Raw genomic sequence first — 17,381 nt, 5'->3', positions numbered from 1 at the left:
GGTTGGCGCAGGATAGAGCAGGGTTTAGAGCTGTTGTGCATAGGGTCGCTATGAGTCGGAAACGACTCGATGGCACATAACAACAACAGTATATGTTCAAAGTATGGGAAACATCTTAGGGAGCTCTGATATCTGAGTGGCAAGAAGCTGCGCTGCAATCACGAAGGCACACTGTTCAAGACTACCAGCTGCTCCCTGGGAGAAGGATGGGCAATCTCCTCCCATGTGATTAACTCCTCTGAAAACCCACTGGAAGGTCAGCTGTGAGTCAGTTCTGGCTCTATGGTACACAACAAAGGATGTGAAACAAAGTTTCGCCATCCTAGCCTCCAAGGAGCACACCTTCTTTAAGACACACCTGTTTGTTCTTCTGGCTGTCCATGAGATGTTCAGTACTCTCCTCCAACAATACAACTTAACAGCATCAATTTTTCTTCTGTCATCCTTATTCACTGTCCAGCCCTCAGATGCACAGTAAGTGACTGAAAAGACCATGGTCTGAATCAAGTGCACCTTAGTCCTCAAGCTAACATCATTGCTCCTCAGTAATTTGGAGAGGTCCCTAACTACAGACTTTCTAAGTGCAGTATGTCTCCTGATCTCCTGACTACTGGTACAAAGTATATTGATTGTGGATCCAGGTAAAATAAACTTGTTGATGGTTTCAATCTTTGCTCCACCATGATGTTGCCTATTGGTTCTGTGGTAATAATTTTTGTTTTCTTGACATCGAGATGCAATATATATTGAAGGCTGCAGTGTTTAATTTTCTGCAGCAACTGTTTAAGTTTTCATTTTCAGCAAGTGAGATTGTTGTCATCTGCATAACAAAGGTTACTGATGGATGAGTCTTCCTCTAATCCTGATGCCACATCCTTTTCCATAGAGTCTAACTTTTTTAATAATTTGCTCAGCATACTGCCTAGATGGAGAGGAATGATACACTCTTAATGCACACTTTTCTTAATTTAAAACCATATCATGTTCCCTTGTTCTTGTTCACACAACTTCTTTAGTCTAGGTACAGGTTTCCCATAAGCACAATTAAGTTTCTGGGATTCCCATTCTTCTCAGTGTTAGCCATAGTTTGTTATGATCCACACAGGTGAATGATTTTGCCTAGTCAATAAAGCACAAATTGGCATTCTGGTATTCTCTGCTCTCAGGCAAGATCCATCTGACATCAACAATGATATCCTTGCTGTCACAACATTCATAACAGTATATGCTCTAAATATAGTATTTTTTTTAAGGGAAGTCAAAGGTTATAATGCAGGTTAGTAGCAGAATACAGTCAGGACGGCTCCTGAAACATGTTCACATGTACCTCAGTCTTGAGCCTCATGGCTTTAGGCCAGTGTTAAAAAATTGTCAGTCCTGCCAATATTGGTGCTTCCACTCTACCTCTGTTTTGGCCAGTATTACAAAGTTCTCAGTCCTGTGAATTACGGCCTGCACCCCACCCAGTTGTCCAACAACTTCATGATGCCATTTATTGTTACTTCTTATTATGTGTAATCTACACTAAAGGGCTTTGATCTTCAGTAAGTATTTCAAGTCATCTTCACTTTAAGAAAGCAAGGCTATGTCATCTGTATACTGGAGGTTGATGAGGAACAGTCTTCTTCTGAATTTGATGTCGCATTCTCCTTCATATATATCTTGGATTATATGGTGAAAGGATACAACTCTGAGGCACATGTATAAAAGGGCTCGAAAAAAGGATCACAGTAGAAGATCCCAGACAGAGTGGGCTGGAAATGAACAAAATGCAAAACTGAAAGGTTCACTATAAAGTCCAGAAGCAACACTAGCCGAGTGTTTAGCAAATAGGTTTTTATTTAATATTTGCCTTGGTGCAGCTGCGCTTAGGCTTTCAATGAAGCATCAGCCCATTCTGGTTCAGCAGATTCATCTTGGAACTTTTTTGTTCTGAGATATTATGCACCTCCAGGTGTCCTGTTATCTTAGTTTTTCTGGGCTTCCTTCTATCTTAGTCTGGAAGGCTTGCCTGTCTTGGAGGGAGGGGAGGCTTGCTCATCTCAGAGGCAGAGTGAGTCAGGTACAAGTCCAGTAAAATGGAACTGCTACTGTTTAGCCTAACAAAACCCATAATATGGCCAGGCTTACTGCTGGATAGAGACTGGCAGAACCTTCAAGATTATGGTTCTTAGTTATCCTTTGAACCTAGAACTAAGCTTCCTCCTGTGATTTAAGGTCTACCCAAAGAACAAGCCTCTAAGGGGAACAAAACCCACAGCGATGTACTCACTCCTTAGAAACATATATATCAACTATACACGATCAAAAGGGCAGCATATGCCTAGGAGTAAAGACAGGAGGCAAGAGGGAGTAGGACAGATGGGTTACTGTGAATGAGAAGCACAGCAAGTAAATGGGAAGAGTACTATTACAATGTGGGTATTACTATTAATATCATAAAACAAAATGCATATGGATGGTTGAAATGGAAAATCAATTTTCTCTGTAAACTTTCAATGAAATGACAATTCAACAAAGAAAGAAAAGAAATGGCTCTATCCCAGGAATTTGTTTCTGAGTTTCATTTTGAAGCAATGAAGGAATCCTATGTTATAGAGAACAAGAAAAAAGAAACAACTACCATCAAAACCCAACAACAAATATCACCTCTATGATTTAGATCAAGAACTTAAAACAGAACTAGACAGTAATAAAAATAAAATCAATGCAAATAATCATGTGGGGGGGGAAGAAAACAGTGGTTATCAGGGGACAAGGAGAGGGGACTGGAAAGGAAGGAGGGAAGAATTCAGAGATTAAAGGAAGAAAATAAACTTAAGAAAACAAAATAGCAAGTATTACTAAAAAAAAAAATCTAGATATGGGTACACTGTGACATTTATATGAAGTAGCAAGGCTGGGCCAAGTGTTTACAACAGAAAACAAGCCATAAAAGCCATGATCTTTTTATTCAGGCCTTCCTGACAGCTACGATCAACACTGAAACACCTGAAGACGAGGACGACAACCACTACCACGGAGACCAATCACCTCGAACACGTAATTTGGGTCCCTGTGTGACTTTATTCTACGCAAAAGATACTATCTGATGTAGTATCTTTTACTTTATTAAAATTCAAAAGCATGAGGCCATAGATTCATTAAGAGGGAAACAAAGGTCTTTCATTGAAATCTTTAGCACTCTAAAAACACACTGAGGTCACCAGTATAGTTGAGGTTTTCCTATCAGTTACTTCAGGAAATTTATAAAATATACTTTGTGTTTGAGAGAAAGTTGTCAGACATTTTGTTGTTGTTAGGGATATCTATCAAAATAGAAAAATCTGCTCCTGAAGGTATTGGAGGGGGTTCATGATAATAGCAGCAACAGTTATCTTTCTATCCTAAGGAAGACCCTGGATGAAGTGGATTGATTCAGGGACTGGGGAAATGAGGGTAGGAGTGTCAGAGACAGAAAGTGGTAAAGGATAGAGCAGGTTTCAGGGCTATTGTACACAGAGTCACTACGAGTTGCAAGCGACCTGATGGCACATCGTAACAGCAACCACCATCTAACAGTTATCTTCTTTCTCACCACCCCATAGGGTTTTCACAGGTTGGTGATTTGAATCTACTAATAGCTTTTTAGAGAGTGGGGTGGAGCTCCCCGATTAAAACAAGCTTGGAAGGAGGAGTGGCATCCACTTCCGTAACAGCTTGCCTCCAGAAACCCTATGAACCTGGAGAGAGGATGAGAGACACCCAAGCATCGAGGACTCTCCTTCATAGGGTCACTATGAGTCACCTGTGACTTGATGGCACTTAACAACAACAATAGCTTTTTATGCAGATGAAACAACCTTGATTACTCAAAGTGATGACGACTGGAAACACTTGCTGCAGAAGAGCAAAGACCGCAGCCTTCAATACGGCTAGCATCTCAATGTCAAGAAAACAAAAATTGTCACCGTTGGACCAATAGGCAATACGATAAATGGAGAAAAGAATGAATTGTCAAAGACTTCATCCTACTTGGTAAACTTAGTACCAACAGTTAGAAGACATATAACACTGGGAAAGTCTGCAGTCAGGAACTTCTCCAAATTACTGAGGAGGAATGATGTCAGTTTGAGGATAAGGTGTCCCTGATTGAGGACATGGTCTTTCCAGTCACTTGCTATGCTGCTGAGAACTGGACAACAAAAGAAGAATTGATGCCTTTGCTCTGTGGTGCTGGAGAAGAGTACTGACTATCCACAGACTGCCAAAAGAACAAACAGATAAGTCTTGGAGAAGGTGGAGAGAGAGTGCTCCTTGGAGGCAAAAATGATGACACGTATTCTCACATACTCTGGGCATGTTGCTAGGAGAGGCTATTCCTTGGAGAAGAATATCATGCTTGGAAAGGTGAGGGGATGGCAAAGGAGAGGAAGACCCCCAAGCAGGTGGACTGACACAGTGACTGCAGCAATGGGTTCAAGTGCATCAGAGATTGTGAGATTGGTACAGGATAGAATAGGGTTCAGATCTGTTGTTCATAGGGTCACTATGAGTCATACAAGACTCAACGGCACTTAACACAGCAACACAGCTCTCTAGGAGAAAAGACCTGGCGATCTGCTCTCATACAAAGACTGCAGCCTAGGAAGTCCTGTTGGGCAGTTAGTTCTATTTTGTTCTATAGGATCATTATCAACTGTAATCTATGGGAAAGTATCCAATACAAAAATCATTAACACACACTGTCAAAACAGATCAGGTGATTTCAACTTTGGCCCTGGGGTGAGAAAAGTCCTAAGGTGTGAAAACAAGCAATTGGACTTTGATTGTTCCAGAGGAGCTACAGAAACAGAGAGAGTCTTGACATTGATAGGAAGATGTCTGTGAGAAAGTTTAAGAACAACTGAGAATGGTCACAGTGGGTGGTTTTTGTGGGGTGAGGGGAATACCGGCAGCATTTCATTTCTTTAAAAATATGTGAACCTTTGCTCTGTTATGTTCTTCTGTGTTATGATTATACATGGTGATATTTTATAGTAACACTTTAAAAAACACATTTAAAATCAAAGAAATTAAAAAGGTGAGCACACCCAGCATCCACCTTTTTCATGGACAGGACAGCTCCCTCTGGCCCGCCTTTCTGAAGCCTCTCTAGAACTTCTATTGGGAGTGGCCAGAGACAGGGCAGCATCTTGTCTTTATCTGTCTGTCTAAGGGGATGAGGTCTGTGAGGCATCTGTGATAAGTGATCTCCTCACATCACTTCCAATAGGCCGGCCTGGGCCTCCGTGGGTCACTATTTCAGGCCACCTGATCCAGCCTTTAGTTCCAAGACAGCAATGACCCAAAGTCAGACAGACAGAGATGAACCAGGAAAAAAAAGTTCTAGCCCATTATGTTTTTCAGAAAATTCCCATTATGTTTTTCAGAAAATTTAGTCATTCAGTCCATGATGTTTCAGTCTAAGGAACCTTTCTTCTCTAATTTCCATTAACTCTACTTGCAATAGTTCCACAGATTTTAATCCCCTGAGAGGTTAAACTGCTTGTGAAGCCTCTTTTATCACCATGTTTAGTTATCTATTTGCTGAAAGAGTAAAACCACCAGGAAACAACAAGGAGCACAAGAGCTGGATGTGGATGCACTGAGGTTCGACTGCCAGCCCGGGCCCCATGGCACAGGGCAGGGAGGTTGGGCACCTTACTTACCCATAACCTCAGGGCTTCATCTGTGAACTGGAGATAAAAACTGAGACGGCACCACGCCAGGAAGGAAAAATGAACTATGTATGTAAAGTGTTATATGCAATTATCACACTGGCTGGCACATACGTTATCTTTTAAAATACATTTGTGGTAAAATAATACATATTTAAGAAGACATTTGCTAATTTAGCACTACATTTACATTCCAGTAACATTATGTTCATCATGTTGTACAACCATGGCACTATTTCTTTCTAAATTATTTCCCCATCATTAAGAGAAATTTGGTGTTCCCTGAGCAAACCCTCTACTTCTCCTTTACTTCTACTCCCAGTAACAACTAAGGGCTTTGGTCTCTACACACTCACCTACTTGGTGTAGGTGGGATCATTTCACAGACGACCTTGTGTCACTGATTTATTTCACTCCACATACTGTTTCTAGGCCTCAGACTCTTCTTGATTAAGGAGGAGAGGAATGTGAAGCAAGGGATTTGACCAGCAGATGAGACATCAGTTTACATTCTTTAACAAAGTGACCTTGAATAACTTGTTTTCCTCGCATAAGATTAAAATACTGACCTTCTGGTTAGACAGGGGAGTATCCTGGGAGGAAAGCTTCTGTAAATACTATCTGAGGGGCCCTGAGACATCAGGGGAGGTAGCATTGCAAGAGTCACGTTGGTCTCCCCCATTCCTGCTTACTAAAATGTTCTGAGTCACATACCTGGGAGCTGCCGGTCTTGGTTCCTCCCCACTCTGTACAGTGGATCCAATCTTGTCTTCCGAGTCTTCAGGGAGAGACAAATGGTCTAACTCAGGCCCCGGGGGCCCCCCATCAGAGCCATCCAGCCTTGATTTCTTTGGGGGTCTCACAGAATGGACTACTCCTCCTGAATTAGAGATAGAGAAGAAGGGGTGGTGGGTTCTAGGAATATGTACTGTCATGGCAATGAGACCAAGCCAGACCATTGGTGTAAATTTGGTAAGCATGTTCCAGAAGATGGATGCAACACCCTATTCTGGTCCTCTACTAGTGATGAAAGTTCTCTGGAGGCCTAGTGGTAAGAAGCTGTGCTGTAACCCCAAAGCCATGTGGTTCAAATCCACCAGCTGCCTCATGGGAGAAAGTTGGGTTATCTCCTCCTGTGCTATTAAATGCCTCTGAAAACCTACTGGAGGGTCAGCTATGAGTCAGCTTCGATTTGAAGGGACATAACAACAACTGGTGAGGAGGGACTTATTTCCAGAGGTGGGACTGACCAGTTTATGAGGCCAAAGACTATACATGGATTTATTTGGGCAAGTTACTAGGAGGGGTCTATGACTTGGAGAAGGACATGATGCTGCGAAGGGTGGAGGATTGCCAAGGAGAGGAAGACCCTCAACCAGGTGGACTGACGTGGCGATTGCTGCAATGTGCCCTTGTGTGTCAGGAAGTGTGAGGATGGTGCAGGATAGAACAGGGGTCAGATCTTTTGTTCATCGGGTCACTATGAGTTGACTGGACAGCACTTAATTAACAACAACATACATGGACAGGTTGTTACTGACGTTGACTGCGTAAGGTGGCCTTGTCTCGAAGTGAATGTGGCCACCTTACCTAGCTGAGGGAGTGAGTGGTTTGGGGTACATGGCTGGCTCCTCTGGGTCCCACCTCAAAGTCCTTGCAGAGAGGAAAATCCTGGACTTCTCTCTGATTTTTTCCTTTCTGATACATGACTGCTGTACTTCCTTCACAGGGAACTCTCGTGTCTTAGTGGTAAAAAGCTGGACTGCAATCTCAAATTCAAATCCACCTCAACTGCTCTGAGGGAGAAGGATGGGCAGTCTTCTCTGGTGCCATTTACTGCCTCTGAAAACCCGCTGGAGGGTCTGTGATAAGTTGGTTAAGATTCAACAACTCCCTTCACAGCCTTTTTCCAAATAGTTGATAGACTAGGTGATCCCCCCACCCCCTACAACCAGGCTCTGAGGCAGGATGGGGCCCTGTCTACCTCATTTTTTGCTGTCTCCTGAGTGCCTAAATGAACATCTAGTACACCATCAGTCCTCCATAAACACTTAGTGGATGGCCGAGGAGTTCCTGGGTGTTGCTAATTATTAAAGGCTAACCAAATTGGGAAGGGTGTACACCAGGGATGCATCTTATCTCCATACCTTTTCAACCTATATGCAGAACAGATTATCTGGGAGGCTGGGCTCTATGAGGAGAAATGTGGGCTCAAGATTGGTGGACGATTTATCAACAATCTGCGTTATGCAGATGACACTACCCTGCTTGCTGAAACTGAGGAGGACCTGAAGCACCTGCTGAAGAGGGTCAAGGACTGCAGCCTCCAATATGGATTGAGGCTCAATGTCAAGAAGACAAAGATTCTCACCACTGGACCAATTGGCAGCATCAGGATGGATGGTGAAGAGATTGAGATTGTTCACAACTTCAGTTTGCTTGGCTCCACAGTCAACATTCTTGGCACCAGTAGCCAGGAAATTAAAAGGCACATTGCCATGGGAAAGTCTGCTGTTAGGGACCTCTCCAAAGTACTGAAGAGCAATGGTGTCTCTCTGGAGACTAGGGTGTGTCTGATACAGGCCATGGTCTTTGCTATCACTTGGTATGCATCAGAGAGTTGGACAATGACTAAGGAGGATAGAAGGAGAATTGATGCCTTTGAGCTGTGGTGCTAGAGAAGAGTATTGAGAGTATCATGGACTGCCAGGAAAACAAAGAGATTCGTCCTGGAAAGGGTTAAACCGGGTGGCTCCTTGGAGGCAAGGATTCTGAGGCTCCGTCTGACATACTTTGGACATGTGAGGAGAGACCGGTCCTTGGAGAGGGACATCATGCTTGGGAGGGTGGAGGGACGGCACAGGAGGGGAAGACCCTCTATGAGATGGATTGATTCAGTGACTGGGGTAATCGGGATGGGTGTGTTAGAGGCAGTGTGGTTGGCACAGGACAGAGCAGAGTTTAGGGCTGTTGTACATAGGGTCGCTATGAGTTGCAAGTGACTCGACGGCACATAACAACAACAACAACAACAACGACAACAACCACCGAAAGGTCAGAGATTTGAATCCACTCCGAAGAAAAGCCTGGAGATTTATGCCCACAAAACCAACCGCTGGACGCTGTACGGAGTCTAGTTCTGTTGGGACACCCACTGGGTGATGTCATCATTAGAGCTGACTCAACAGAAGAATTGGTGGGGGATGACTGAATAAATGCACATAGAGGGTGCAGATCGCCGAGGCCCCTGAAATCATGTGCTGTTCTAATTTCCTGACATCTCCAAAACGCACAACCTATAGAAACTGGGACCCAGAGTACCTACGTGCTCAGAGGGTGCGGCCTCTCTGTCTCCTGTCCCTTTGCATCTCTTCAGAAACTACCCCATTCCTGAAAACAATCAGGGTTTCTTTTCTACATACTTTATTTAGAGTCTAAAGGTGCTTATCAACAATTATTTGCTGAATAAAGGAAACTCCTCCACATAGAAATGTCAAGACCTTCTCAAATCTGGCTCCAATCTATGTAGTTAATCAAGGAACAGGAACAACTAATAAGGGATACCACTGCTATTATCAATAAGGGATAAACATGCCAAACACTGTCCCAGGGAGTGAAGCATGGTCTCACTGCATCAGGTAAAAATAGAGGCAGAGGCCAAGAACAGTGGTGATGGAGCCGGGACTATAAGCCGGGCAGTCTGGCTTCAGGGCCTGCAAGTTCAACCATAGCTAACTGAACTTGGACAAGGAGCCCCAGGGTCACAAATCCTTAAGCAGCTAACTGGAAGGTCAGTGATTCAAACTCACTAACTACCTTATTGTTGTTGTTATGTGTCGTCAAGTCGCTTTCAACTTATAGCAACCCTATGTATAACAACCCTAAACCCTGCTCTATCCTGTGCCAATCGCACTGTCTCCAACACACCCATTCCGATTACCCCAGCCACTAAATCAATTCACCTCATAGAGGGTCTTCCCCTCCTGTGCTGTCCCTCTACTCTACCCAGCATGATGTCCTTCTCCAAGGACCGGTCCCTCCTTACAACATGTCCAAAGTATGTCAGATGAAGCCCTTAGAATCCTTGCCTCCAAGGAGCAGCCCGGTTTAACCCTCTCCAGGATGAATCTGTTTGTTCATTCAGATATATGCACCAACAACCAGAGCCAAAGAAGAGGAAATAGAAGATTTCTACCAACTTTTACAGTCAGAGATCGATTGAACATGCATGCAATCAAGATGCACTGATAATAATGGTGACTGGAATACAAATGTTGGAAACAGAGAACCACTCTGTGGGGAGAGGGGAATGTAGCCGTATGTCATACAAATATATATACATACACCATGAACTGCCAGAAGAACAAACAAATTCATTTTGGAAGAAGTATATCCAGAGTGCTCCTTTGAAGCAAGGATGGTGAGACTTCATCCCATGTACTTTGGACACGCTGTCAAGGGGACCAGTCTCTGAAGGAGGACATTCTGCTCGATAAAGTGGACTATCAGCAAAAAGGGGAAGCCCCTCAATGGGATGGCCTGGCACAGTGGCTCCACCAGTGGACTCACACACAGAAATGACTGTAAAGGTGACGCAGGACTGAGCAGAGCTTTGTTCTTCTGTACATACCGTGACTGTGGCCTGGAACCACCAACTCAGCTCCTAACAACAGAGACGACAAGTGTACTTGGACCTTTATTGAGTACTTACTGTGTACCAGGCTTGTAGTCTAGCAGTGAATGTAAACAGACAAACTAGAGGACCCAGCAAGGCTGCAGCGGCGGGCTATCCAGTCGATTCTGACTCACAGCCACCTTGTCTGGTGAAGCAGAACGGGCCCCATGGTATTTCCTAGGCTGGAATCTACAGGGGTCGATTACCAGGTCTTTCCTCCTTTGAAGCTGCAGGCATGTTCAAACCGCCGACCTTTCAGTGAGACCAGCATTTAATCCCTGAACGTCAGAGCACTTTTCCTTTCTGGCCTTACTTCCTTACACCTCCTGACATAAACCCAGTGAACAAGCTGCCCATCCAACACCGACTCTGAGTGAGTCCTCCTCAGTCCTCTTGGCTATTCGCTGACTTTCTCCCAGCTCCTGGTTTGCTCGGTTACATTCACGTGTGTCCACCTCAAACTTCACCCCATCACTGTGCCCCCAGGAGCTCAGCAGGCACAGTCCACAGGGAGAAACCCAAAAAGGCAGCTACCCTCAGAGGCTGGTTCAAATCCAGCATCAGCTCTGAGGGAGAAATACGGGCCATCCCCTCCCCTGTGACTCACAGCCTTTGGAAACCCACTGGGGGTCAGTTGTGAGTTAAATCGGACTGTACGGCAATGAGTCTGAATTTTTGCTGTGCATCTGATCAGCTCGCTGTCAGCACTCCTCCTCTCCGTCCTCAATTCGACCTGAGGGGTTTTGGCTTTTTTTTTAAAAAAACTTTTTTGACCTGAGGGTTTTAAGGACAAGAACTGCCCTGTGATCCCCAGCCCAGTGCCTCAACCAGCAGAAGGCTCCACCAAGCGTTTTTCACACAAACACATTCTTGCCTTGCGGTCAGCCAGCAGAGGCAAACCACAGCAGCTTTGCTTATTTGCTTTCTCATGATTCAGAAACACCCGTTGTCTCTGCTGATCCAATGGGCATTTGGACCAAATAAAAAGCAAAAACATCAACAAAAGTGAAGAGCCTCCCATTTCCTTCCTGTGATCTGTCCTCACAGGACTAATTTAAGACAAACGGCATTTTAAAGGCAGAACCTTGTGTTCAACACTAAAGGCCAAAAGCCTCAGGAGGGGAAAGGCCTTTCACCACCGGCCAGAATTTTCTTCTTCTCTCTCCGCCTTGTCCAAGGCGCACAGAAACAGCTGCCCTTGGCCAGTCCACAGGTCCACTGGGCTGAGGAGTCCGCTGCCAAGACAGGCCCCAAGCGACCTGTGTGGGTGGGCCTGATGAGCCCTTCTCTCATCCGTGGTCAGCAAAAGCCCTGTGCCTCCCAGCAGCCTGCCGCTTAGATCTTTGCACGAAACATCCTCATGCTCTGATTTCACTTTTGTCCATCATCGTGGGAACAAAAGTACCAATCCCTTAATTCATTGCTCACTGAGTGTCCAAAATAGACAAGTTCTGTATTGTTGTTGTTATGTGCTGTCAAGTTGCCTGCAACTCATAGCAACCCCTATGTCCAACAGCCTTAAACCCTGCTCTATCCTGTGCCAATCTTATTGTCTCTGACACACCTACCCCCATTACCCCAGTCACTGAATCAATCCATCTCATCGAGGGCCTTCCTCTCCTACACTGTCCCTCCACCTTCCCAAGCATGATGTCCCTCTCCAAGGACTGATTCCACCTCGCAACATACCGAAAGTATGTCAGACAAAGCTTTAGAATCCTTGTCTCCAAGGAATAGCTTGGCTTCACCCTCTCCAGGATGAACTTGTTTGTTCTCCTAGCAATCCATGGTATATTCAATACTCTTCTCCAGCACCACAGCTGTATATTAGCTTCTATATTAGGAAATTAGAATAAAAAGTCCCTCCCTTACACATGGCACTGAACGTCATCTTGCTACATGCTGTTAAAATTATGCACCATAACAAATATACTTTTAGCTGTGCTATAAACCTTTAAAAGTAATCAGGCCAGACAGGAGGGTTCAAGATTGATTAACTTTCACTAAAACTCCTAAAACAAATGAAATAAACATTCTGTTTTTAATACTTTAGAGAGCTTGTAACCAGTACTCATTCATCCTGTGATTGTAACCCTTTAGCAAAGTTAAGTAAACAGCAACTGATCAGAAATTTTCTTCAAAAGTTTCTGAATCTTTTGTATGTATTTTAAGGTTCTTGGTTAATTTAAGCATTAATTTACTGAGTAAGCATTATGGTGTCCAATTTTAAAAGTGTCTATTATGGTTAGCGGTAATGGGAGGGGAGAGAGGGGAGTAAAAAAATAAATAGGTAAGGTGGGTGAAGGAAAAGGCAATACACAAGTGGTTAGTCAGACACTAATCACAATCAATTGTAATTAATGTTATAAAAATGTGTACAAATGATTGAGTGGAAATGATTTGTAAACTTTCAATCACACTGAAAAAAAGGTGATTTAACATAGATGCAAAAATCCTCAATAAAATTCTGGCCAACAGAATCCAACAGTACATTAAAAAAAAAAAGAATTCATCTTGACCAAGTGGGATTCATAACATGTATGCAAGGATGGCCCAACATAAGAAATATAATTAATGCAATTCATCACATTAACAAAGCAAAGAACAAGACTGAGATTACATGATCCTTTCAATTGAGGCAGAAAAGGTCTTTGACAAAATCCAACAGCACTTTCTGATTAAAACAATCAACAAAATAGAGGGGAATTTCCTCAACATAGTGCAAAGTGTATACTCAGACCCAAGAACCAACATAATTTTCAACAGAGAGAGATTAAAGGCATTCCCCTTGAAAACAGGAACTAAGCAAGGATGCCCGCTACCACCTTTCCTGCTCAATATTATATTAGAAGTATTAGTGAGAGCAATAAGGCAAGACAGGAAATAAGAAGAATAAAACTGGCAAAAGACAGTATATGAATAGACACTTCACCAAAGAAGACATTCAGATGGTCAACAAAGATGAAGGAATGTTCAAAATCCCTTGCTGTAAGAGCAATGCAAATCAAACCAACTATGAGATATTATCTCACTCCAGTAACAAAAAAGTTCAACAGGGCAGCAAACAACAAATGCTGGCAAGCTTGTGGAGAGATTAGAACTCTTATTCACTGCTGGTGGGAATGTAAAATGGTACAGCCACTACGGAAGGCAGTCTGGCACTTTCTTAAAAACTTGGAAAATAGAAATCTCATTTGACCCAGCAATTGCACTACTGGGAATATACTCTTAAGAAATCAGAGCCATGACTCGAACAGATATATGCACACTCATGTTTATTGCTGCATTTATCAACAACAGCAAAGAAAGGGGAGCAATCTAAGGACCTATCAACAAACAAATGGATAGAAAAACTACGGTACAGGGGAGCTCTGGTGGCCTAGTGGCAAGGAGCTGCAACTACAATCCCAGAGGCTCACGGTTCAAATCCACCAGATGCTTTGCCGGGGAAGGAGGGACAATCTCCTCCTGTACCAGTCAGATCTGATTTGACGGTACACGCACACAAAAAATTAAAAAAAAAAAACCAACAAAAAACAAACAACTACAGTACAGTCACACAATGGAATATTATGCAGTACTGAAAAATAACAAACTCCTAAAACATTAGACAACATGGGGAAGGCTAAAGGACATTATGTTGAGTGAACTGTCTCAGTCATAGTAGGACAAATACTGCTGTTATAAAATGGAGCAGCCATGGGGGGTTGGTAAGAGAATGGGAAAAGACTAGATAGATAATGAACTCTGCATTAGAACAGATGAGGGGAAGAATTGTCTGAGAGGAATTTATAATTAGGCATTACATGTATGAGAACAATCTGGAACAAGAGATGCATTGTGGGATGTGCTAGGGGAGGGGAGAAGAAAATGTTTAATAATGAATAATAGAAAAAGAAAAAAGATAATTTCTTTAAAAAGGAAAAAAAAGTGTCTATTAAACCACATGAATCAATCTATTCATGGAGTCCTGAGTTCCTTAACTTTTTATTCTGCTTTGAGTGGAAGTTTGGAGGGATGACTGGTTTTCCATTCAATATAGACTTTGTTTCATGATTTAATTGTAGTTCCTACACTGTGTCAGTTTGAGGACTAAGGTGCACCTGATTAAGGCCTTGGTGTTTTCAGTCACATGCTATGCATCTGAGAGCACTGATACCTTTGAACTGTGGTACTGGAGAAGAGTGCTGAATATTCCAGGGACTGCCAAAAGAACAAACAGATGTCTTGGAGAAGGCTGAGCCAGAGTACTCCTTGGAAGCAAAGATGATGAAGCTTTGTCTCACATACTTTGGGCATATTGCTAGTACAGGTTATTCTTTGGAGAGGGACAACATGCTTGGGAAGGTGAAGGGATGGTGAAGGAGAGGAAGACCCTCAACGAGGAGATGGACACAATGACAGCAGCAATAGGCTTGAATATATCAGATTGTGGGGATGGCCAGAATAGAAGGTTCAGATCACAGGGTCACTATGAATTGTACTCAACTCCACAGCACCTAACAATAACTACATTATGGCTGCACTCTTCCTAACCCTTCCTTACACCTGAGCTCTTTCTGGGCAAATACTATCCTTTTGTTCTTGTATGATTAATTGTTCTAAGAAGTGAACAGAACCTCCTTTGTCATTGTTATGTGTCAAGTTACCTGCAACTCATAGCAACCATATGCACAACAGCTCTGAACCCTTGTCCTATCCTGAGCCAATCTCACTGTGTCCAACACACCTGCCCCCATTACCCCAGCCTCTGTGTCAATCTATCTCATCCAAGGTCTTCCTCTCCCGTACTGTCACTCCATCCTTCCAAGCATGATGTCTTTCTCTAAGGACTGGTCGCTCCTGGCAATGCCCAAAGTAAATGGGAGAGAGTTTCAAAATCCTTGCTTCCAACAAGCAAACTGGTTCCACCCTCATCAGGCCAGACTTACTTGTTCTTTTGGCAATCCATGGCATGTTCAAAACTCTTCTCCAGCACCACAACTCAAAAGCATCAGTTCTTCTTCTATCATCCATATTCATTGTCCAGCTCTTTGATGCATAGCAAGTAACTGCAAAGAGCATGGCCTGGATCAGGTACACCTTAGCCTCTAGACTGACATCTTTGCTCTTCAGCACTCTACAGAAGTCCCTGATAGCAAACTTTCCTAATCCAATTCATCTTTTAATTTCCTGGCTGCTGGTTCGGAGTTTTGATTGTGGACCAAGCAAGCTGAAATTGTTACCAGTCTCAATCTCTTCTCCATCTATCATGGTGTTGCCAAACGGCCCAGTGGTGAGATTTTTTGTTTTCTTGACGTTGAGCTTCAATTCATACTGAAAACTACAGTTCTTGACCTTCTGAAACAGATGCTTCAGGTCCTCCTCAGTTTAAGCAAGTAAAGTTGTGTCATGTGCATAATGCAAGTTGTTGATGAGTCTTCCTCCAATTCTGATGCCATGTTTCTCCTCATTAAGACCAGTCTTCTGAATGATCTGTTCTGCATATAAATTGAAAAGGTATGGAGACAGGATGCATCCTTTCCTGATTTTGAACCATGCAGTGTTTCTTGGTCTTGTTCTGACGATAACCTCCTGGTCCAGGTCCAGGTTTTGCTAGAGCACAATCAGGTGTTCACCTCATAAAGCTGTCTATAGTTTGGCTGGATGTTACAGGTATAAGTTTAGTTACAGGCTCAGAGAGACTAAAGGTCATAGTTTAGGGGGGGTCCCACAAGGCTCTACCAGACCAACTAGCTTGGTCATTTTCAGGATTTTTAATTCCTTTTCCACATTTTTCTCCCACTCTGTATAGGATTCTTTACTATGATCTTTTTCAGAGGAGGCAACATTGGTTCCTGGGTACTACCATCAAGCTCTTTTGGTCTTAAGGTAGAGGAAGCTGAAGTTTATGTGGTCCATTAGCTCTCTGAACTAATGATATATATTTGTCTTGCCTCCCTAAGTACCTTTCTATAGATGATTTGTTTTGGTTTTTTTTTTTAAATTTTTATTTTCTTTTATTATTTTTGTGTGCGTGTACCGTCAAATCAGATCTGACTGGTACAGGAGGAGACTGTCCCTCCTTCCCCGGCAGAGTATCTGGTGGATTCGAACCGTGAGCCTCTGGGATTGTAGTTGCAGCTCCTTGCCACTAGGCCACCAGAGCTCCCCTAGATGATTTGTTTTTACTGATAGTGCAAGACTGTATAAAATGAAACTCCCAACACTGTTTCCTCTATTTATCACAATGTTGCTTCTTGATCCTATGGTGAAGGGTTTGGTTTTCTTTATGTTGAGGTATAATACATACTGAATGCTGTAGTCTTTGCTCTTTATCAGTAAATGCTTCAGGTCTTCACTTTCAACAAACAAGGTCATGTCATTTGTCTATCACAGGCTGTTAGTGAGACTAGTTCTAATCCTGATGCCATATATTCTTCATCTAATCCAGCTTCTCAGATTACTTGCTCAGCATACAAACTGAAGAAGTATGGTAAAAGGATACAACCCTGACACATACCTTTCCTGATTTTAAACAATTAAGTGTTCCCTTTTCTGTTTGAACAATTGCCTCTGGGCATGTATATAAACATGTTGTTGTTATGTGCTGTTATGTTGTTATTATGTGTTGTTATGTGTTGTGGGTCGTTTGCGACTGATAGCAACCCCTATGTCCAACAGCCTTAAACCCTGCTCTATCCTGTGCCAATCGCACTGCCTCTGACACACCCATCCTGAGTACCCCAGTCACTGAATCAATCCACCTCATAGAGGGTATTCCCCTCTTGCGCCATCCCTCCACCCTCCCAAGCATGATGTCCCTCTCCAAGGACCTGTCCCTCCTTACAACATGTCCAAGGTATGTCAGACAAAGCCCCAGAATCCTTGCCTCCAAAGAGCAGCCTGGTTTAATCCTCTCCAGGGTGAATCTATTTTTTTTCTTGGCAGTCCAGGGTACATTCAATACTCTTCTCCAGCACCACAGCTCAAAGGCATCAATTCTCCTTCTATCCTCCCTGGTCATT

At 43.2% G+C, this 17,381-nt stretch overlaps 1 protein-coding gene across 1 annotated transcript in view; it reads right to left on the bottom strand.

The window, feature by feature from the left end:
• The window catches only part of LOC102860206 (chromosome unknown open reading frame, human C19orf57), a 51,821-nt gene that overhangs the window by 23,981 nt on the left and 10,459 nt on the right, over positions 1–17,381 (bottom strand). Inside the window, exon 4 of the mRNA XM_006900821.1 lies at positions 6,414–6,477. Coding sequence (XP_006900883.1) covers positions 6,414–6,477 — 64 coding nt within the window. The remainder of the gene's footprint in view (positions 1–6,413; positions 6,478–17,381) is intronic.

Source organism: Elephantulus edwardii, unplaced genomic scaffold (assembly GCF_000299155.1).
Source record: "Elephantulus edwardii isolate Elephantulus edwardi_28Jun2011 unplaced genomic scaffold, EleEdw1.0 scaffold00296, whole genome shotgun sequence".
NCBI lineage: Eukaryota > Metazoa > Chordata > Mammalia > Macroscelidea > Macroscelididae > Elephantulus > Elephantulus edwardii.
Note: the sequence above shows the minus strand (reverse complement) of the source record. Positions and strands in the feature narration are given on the sequence as shown.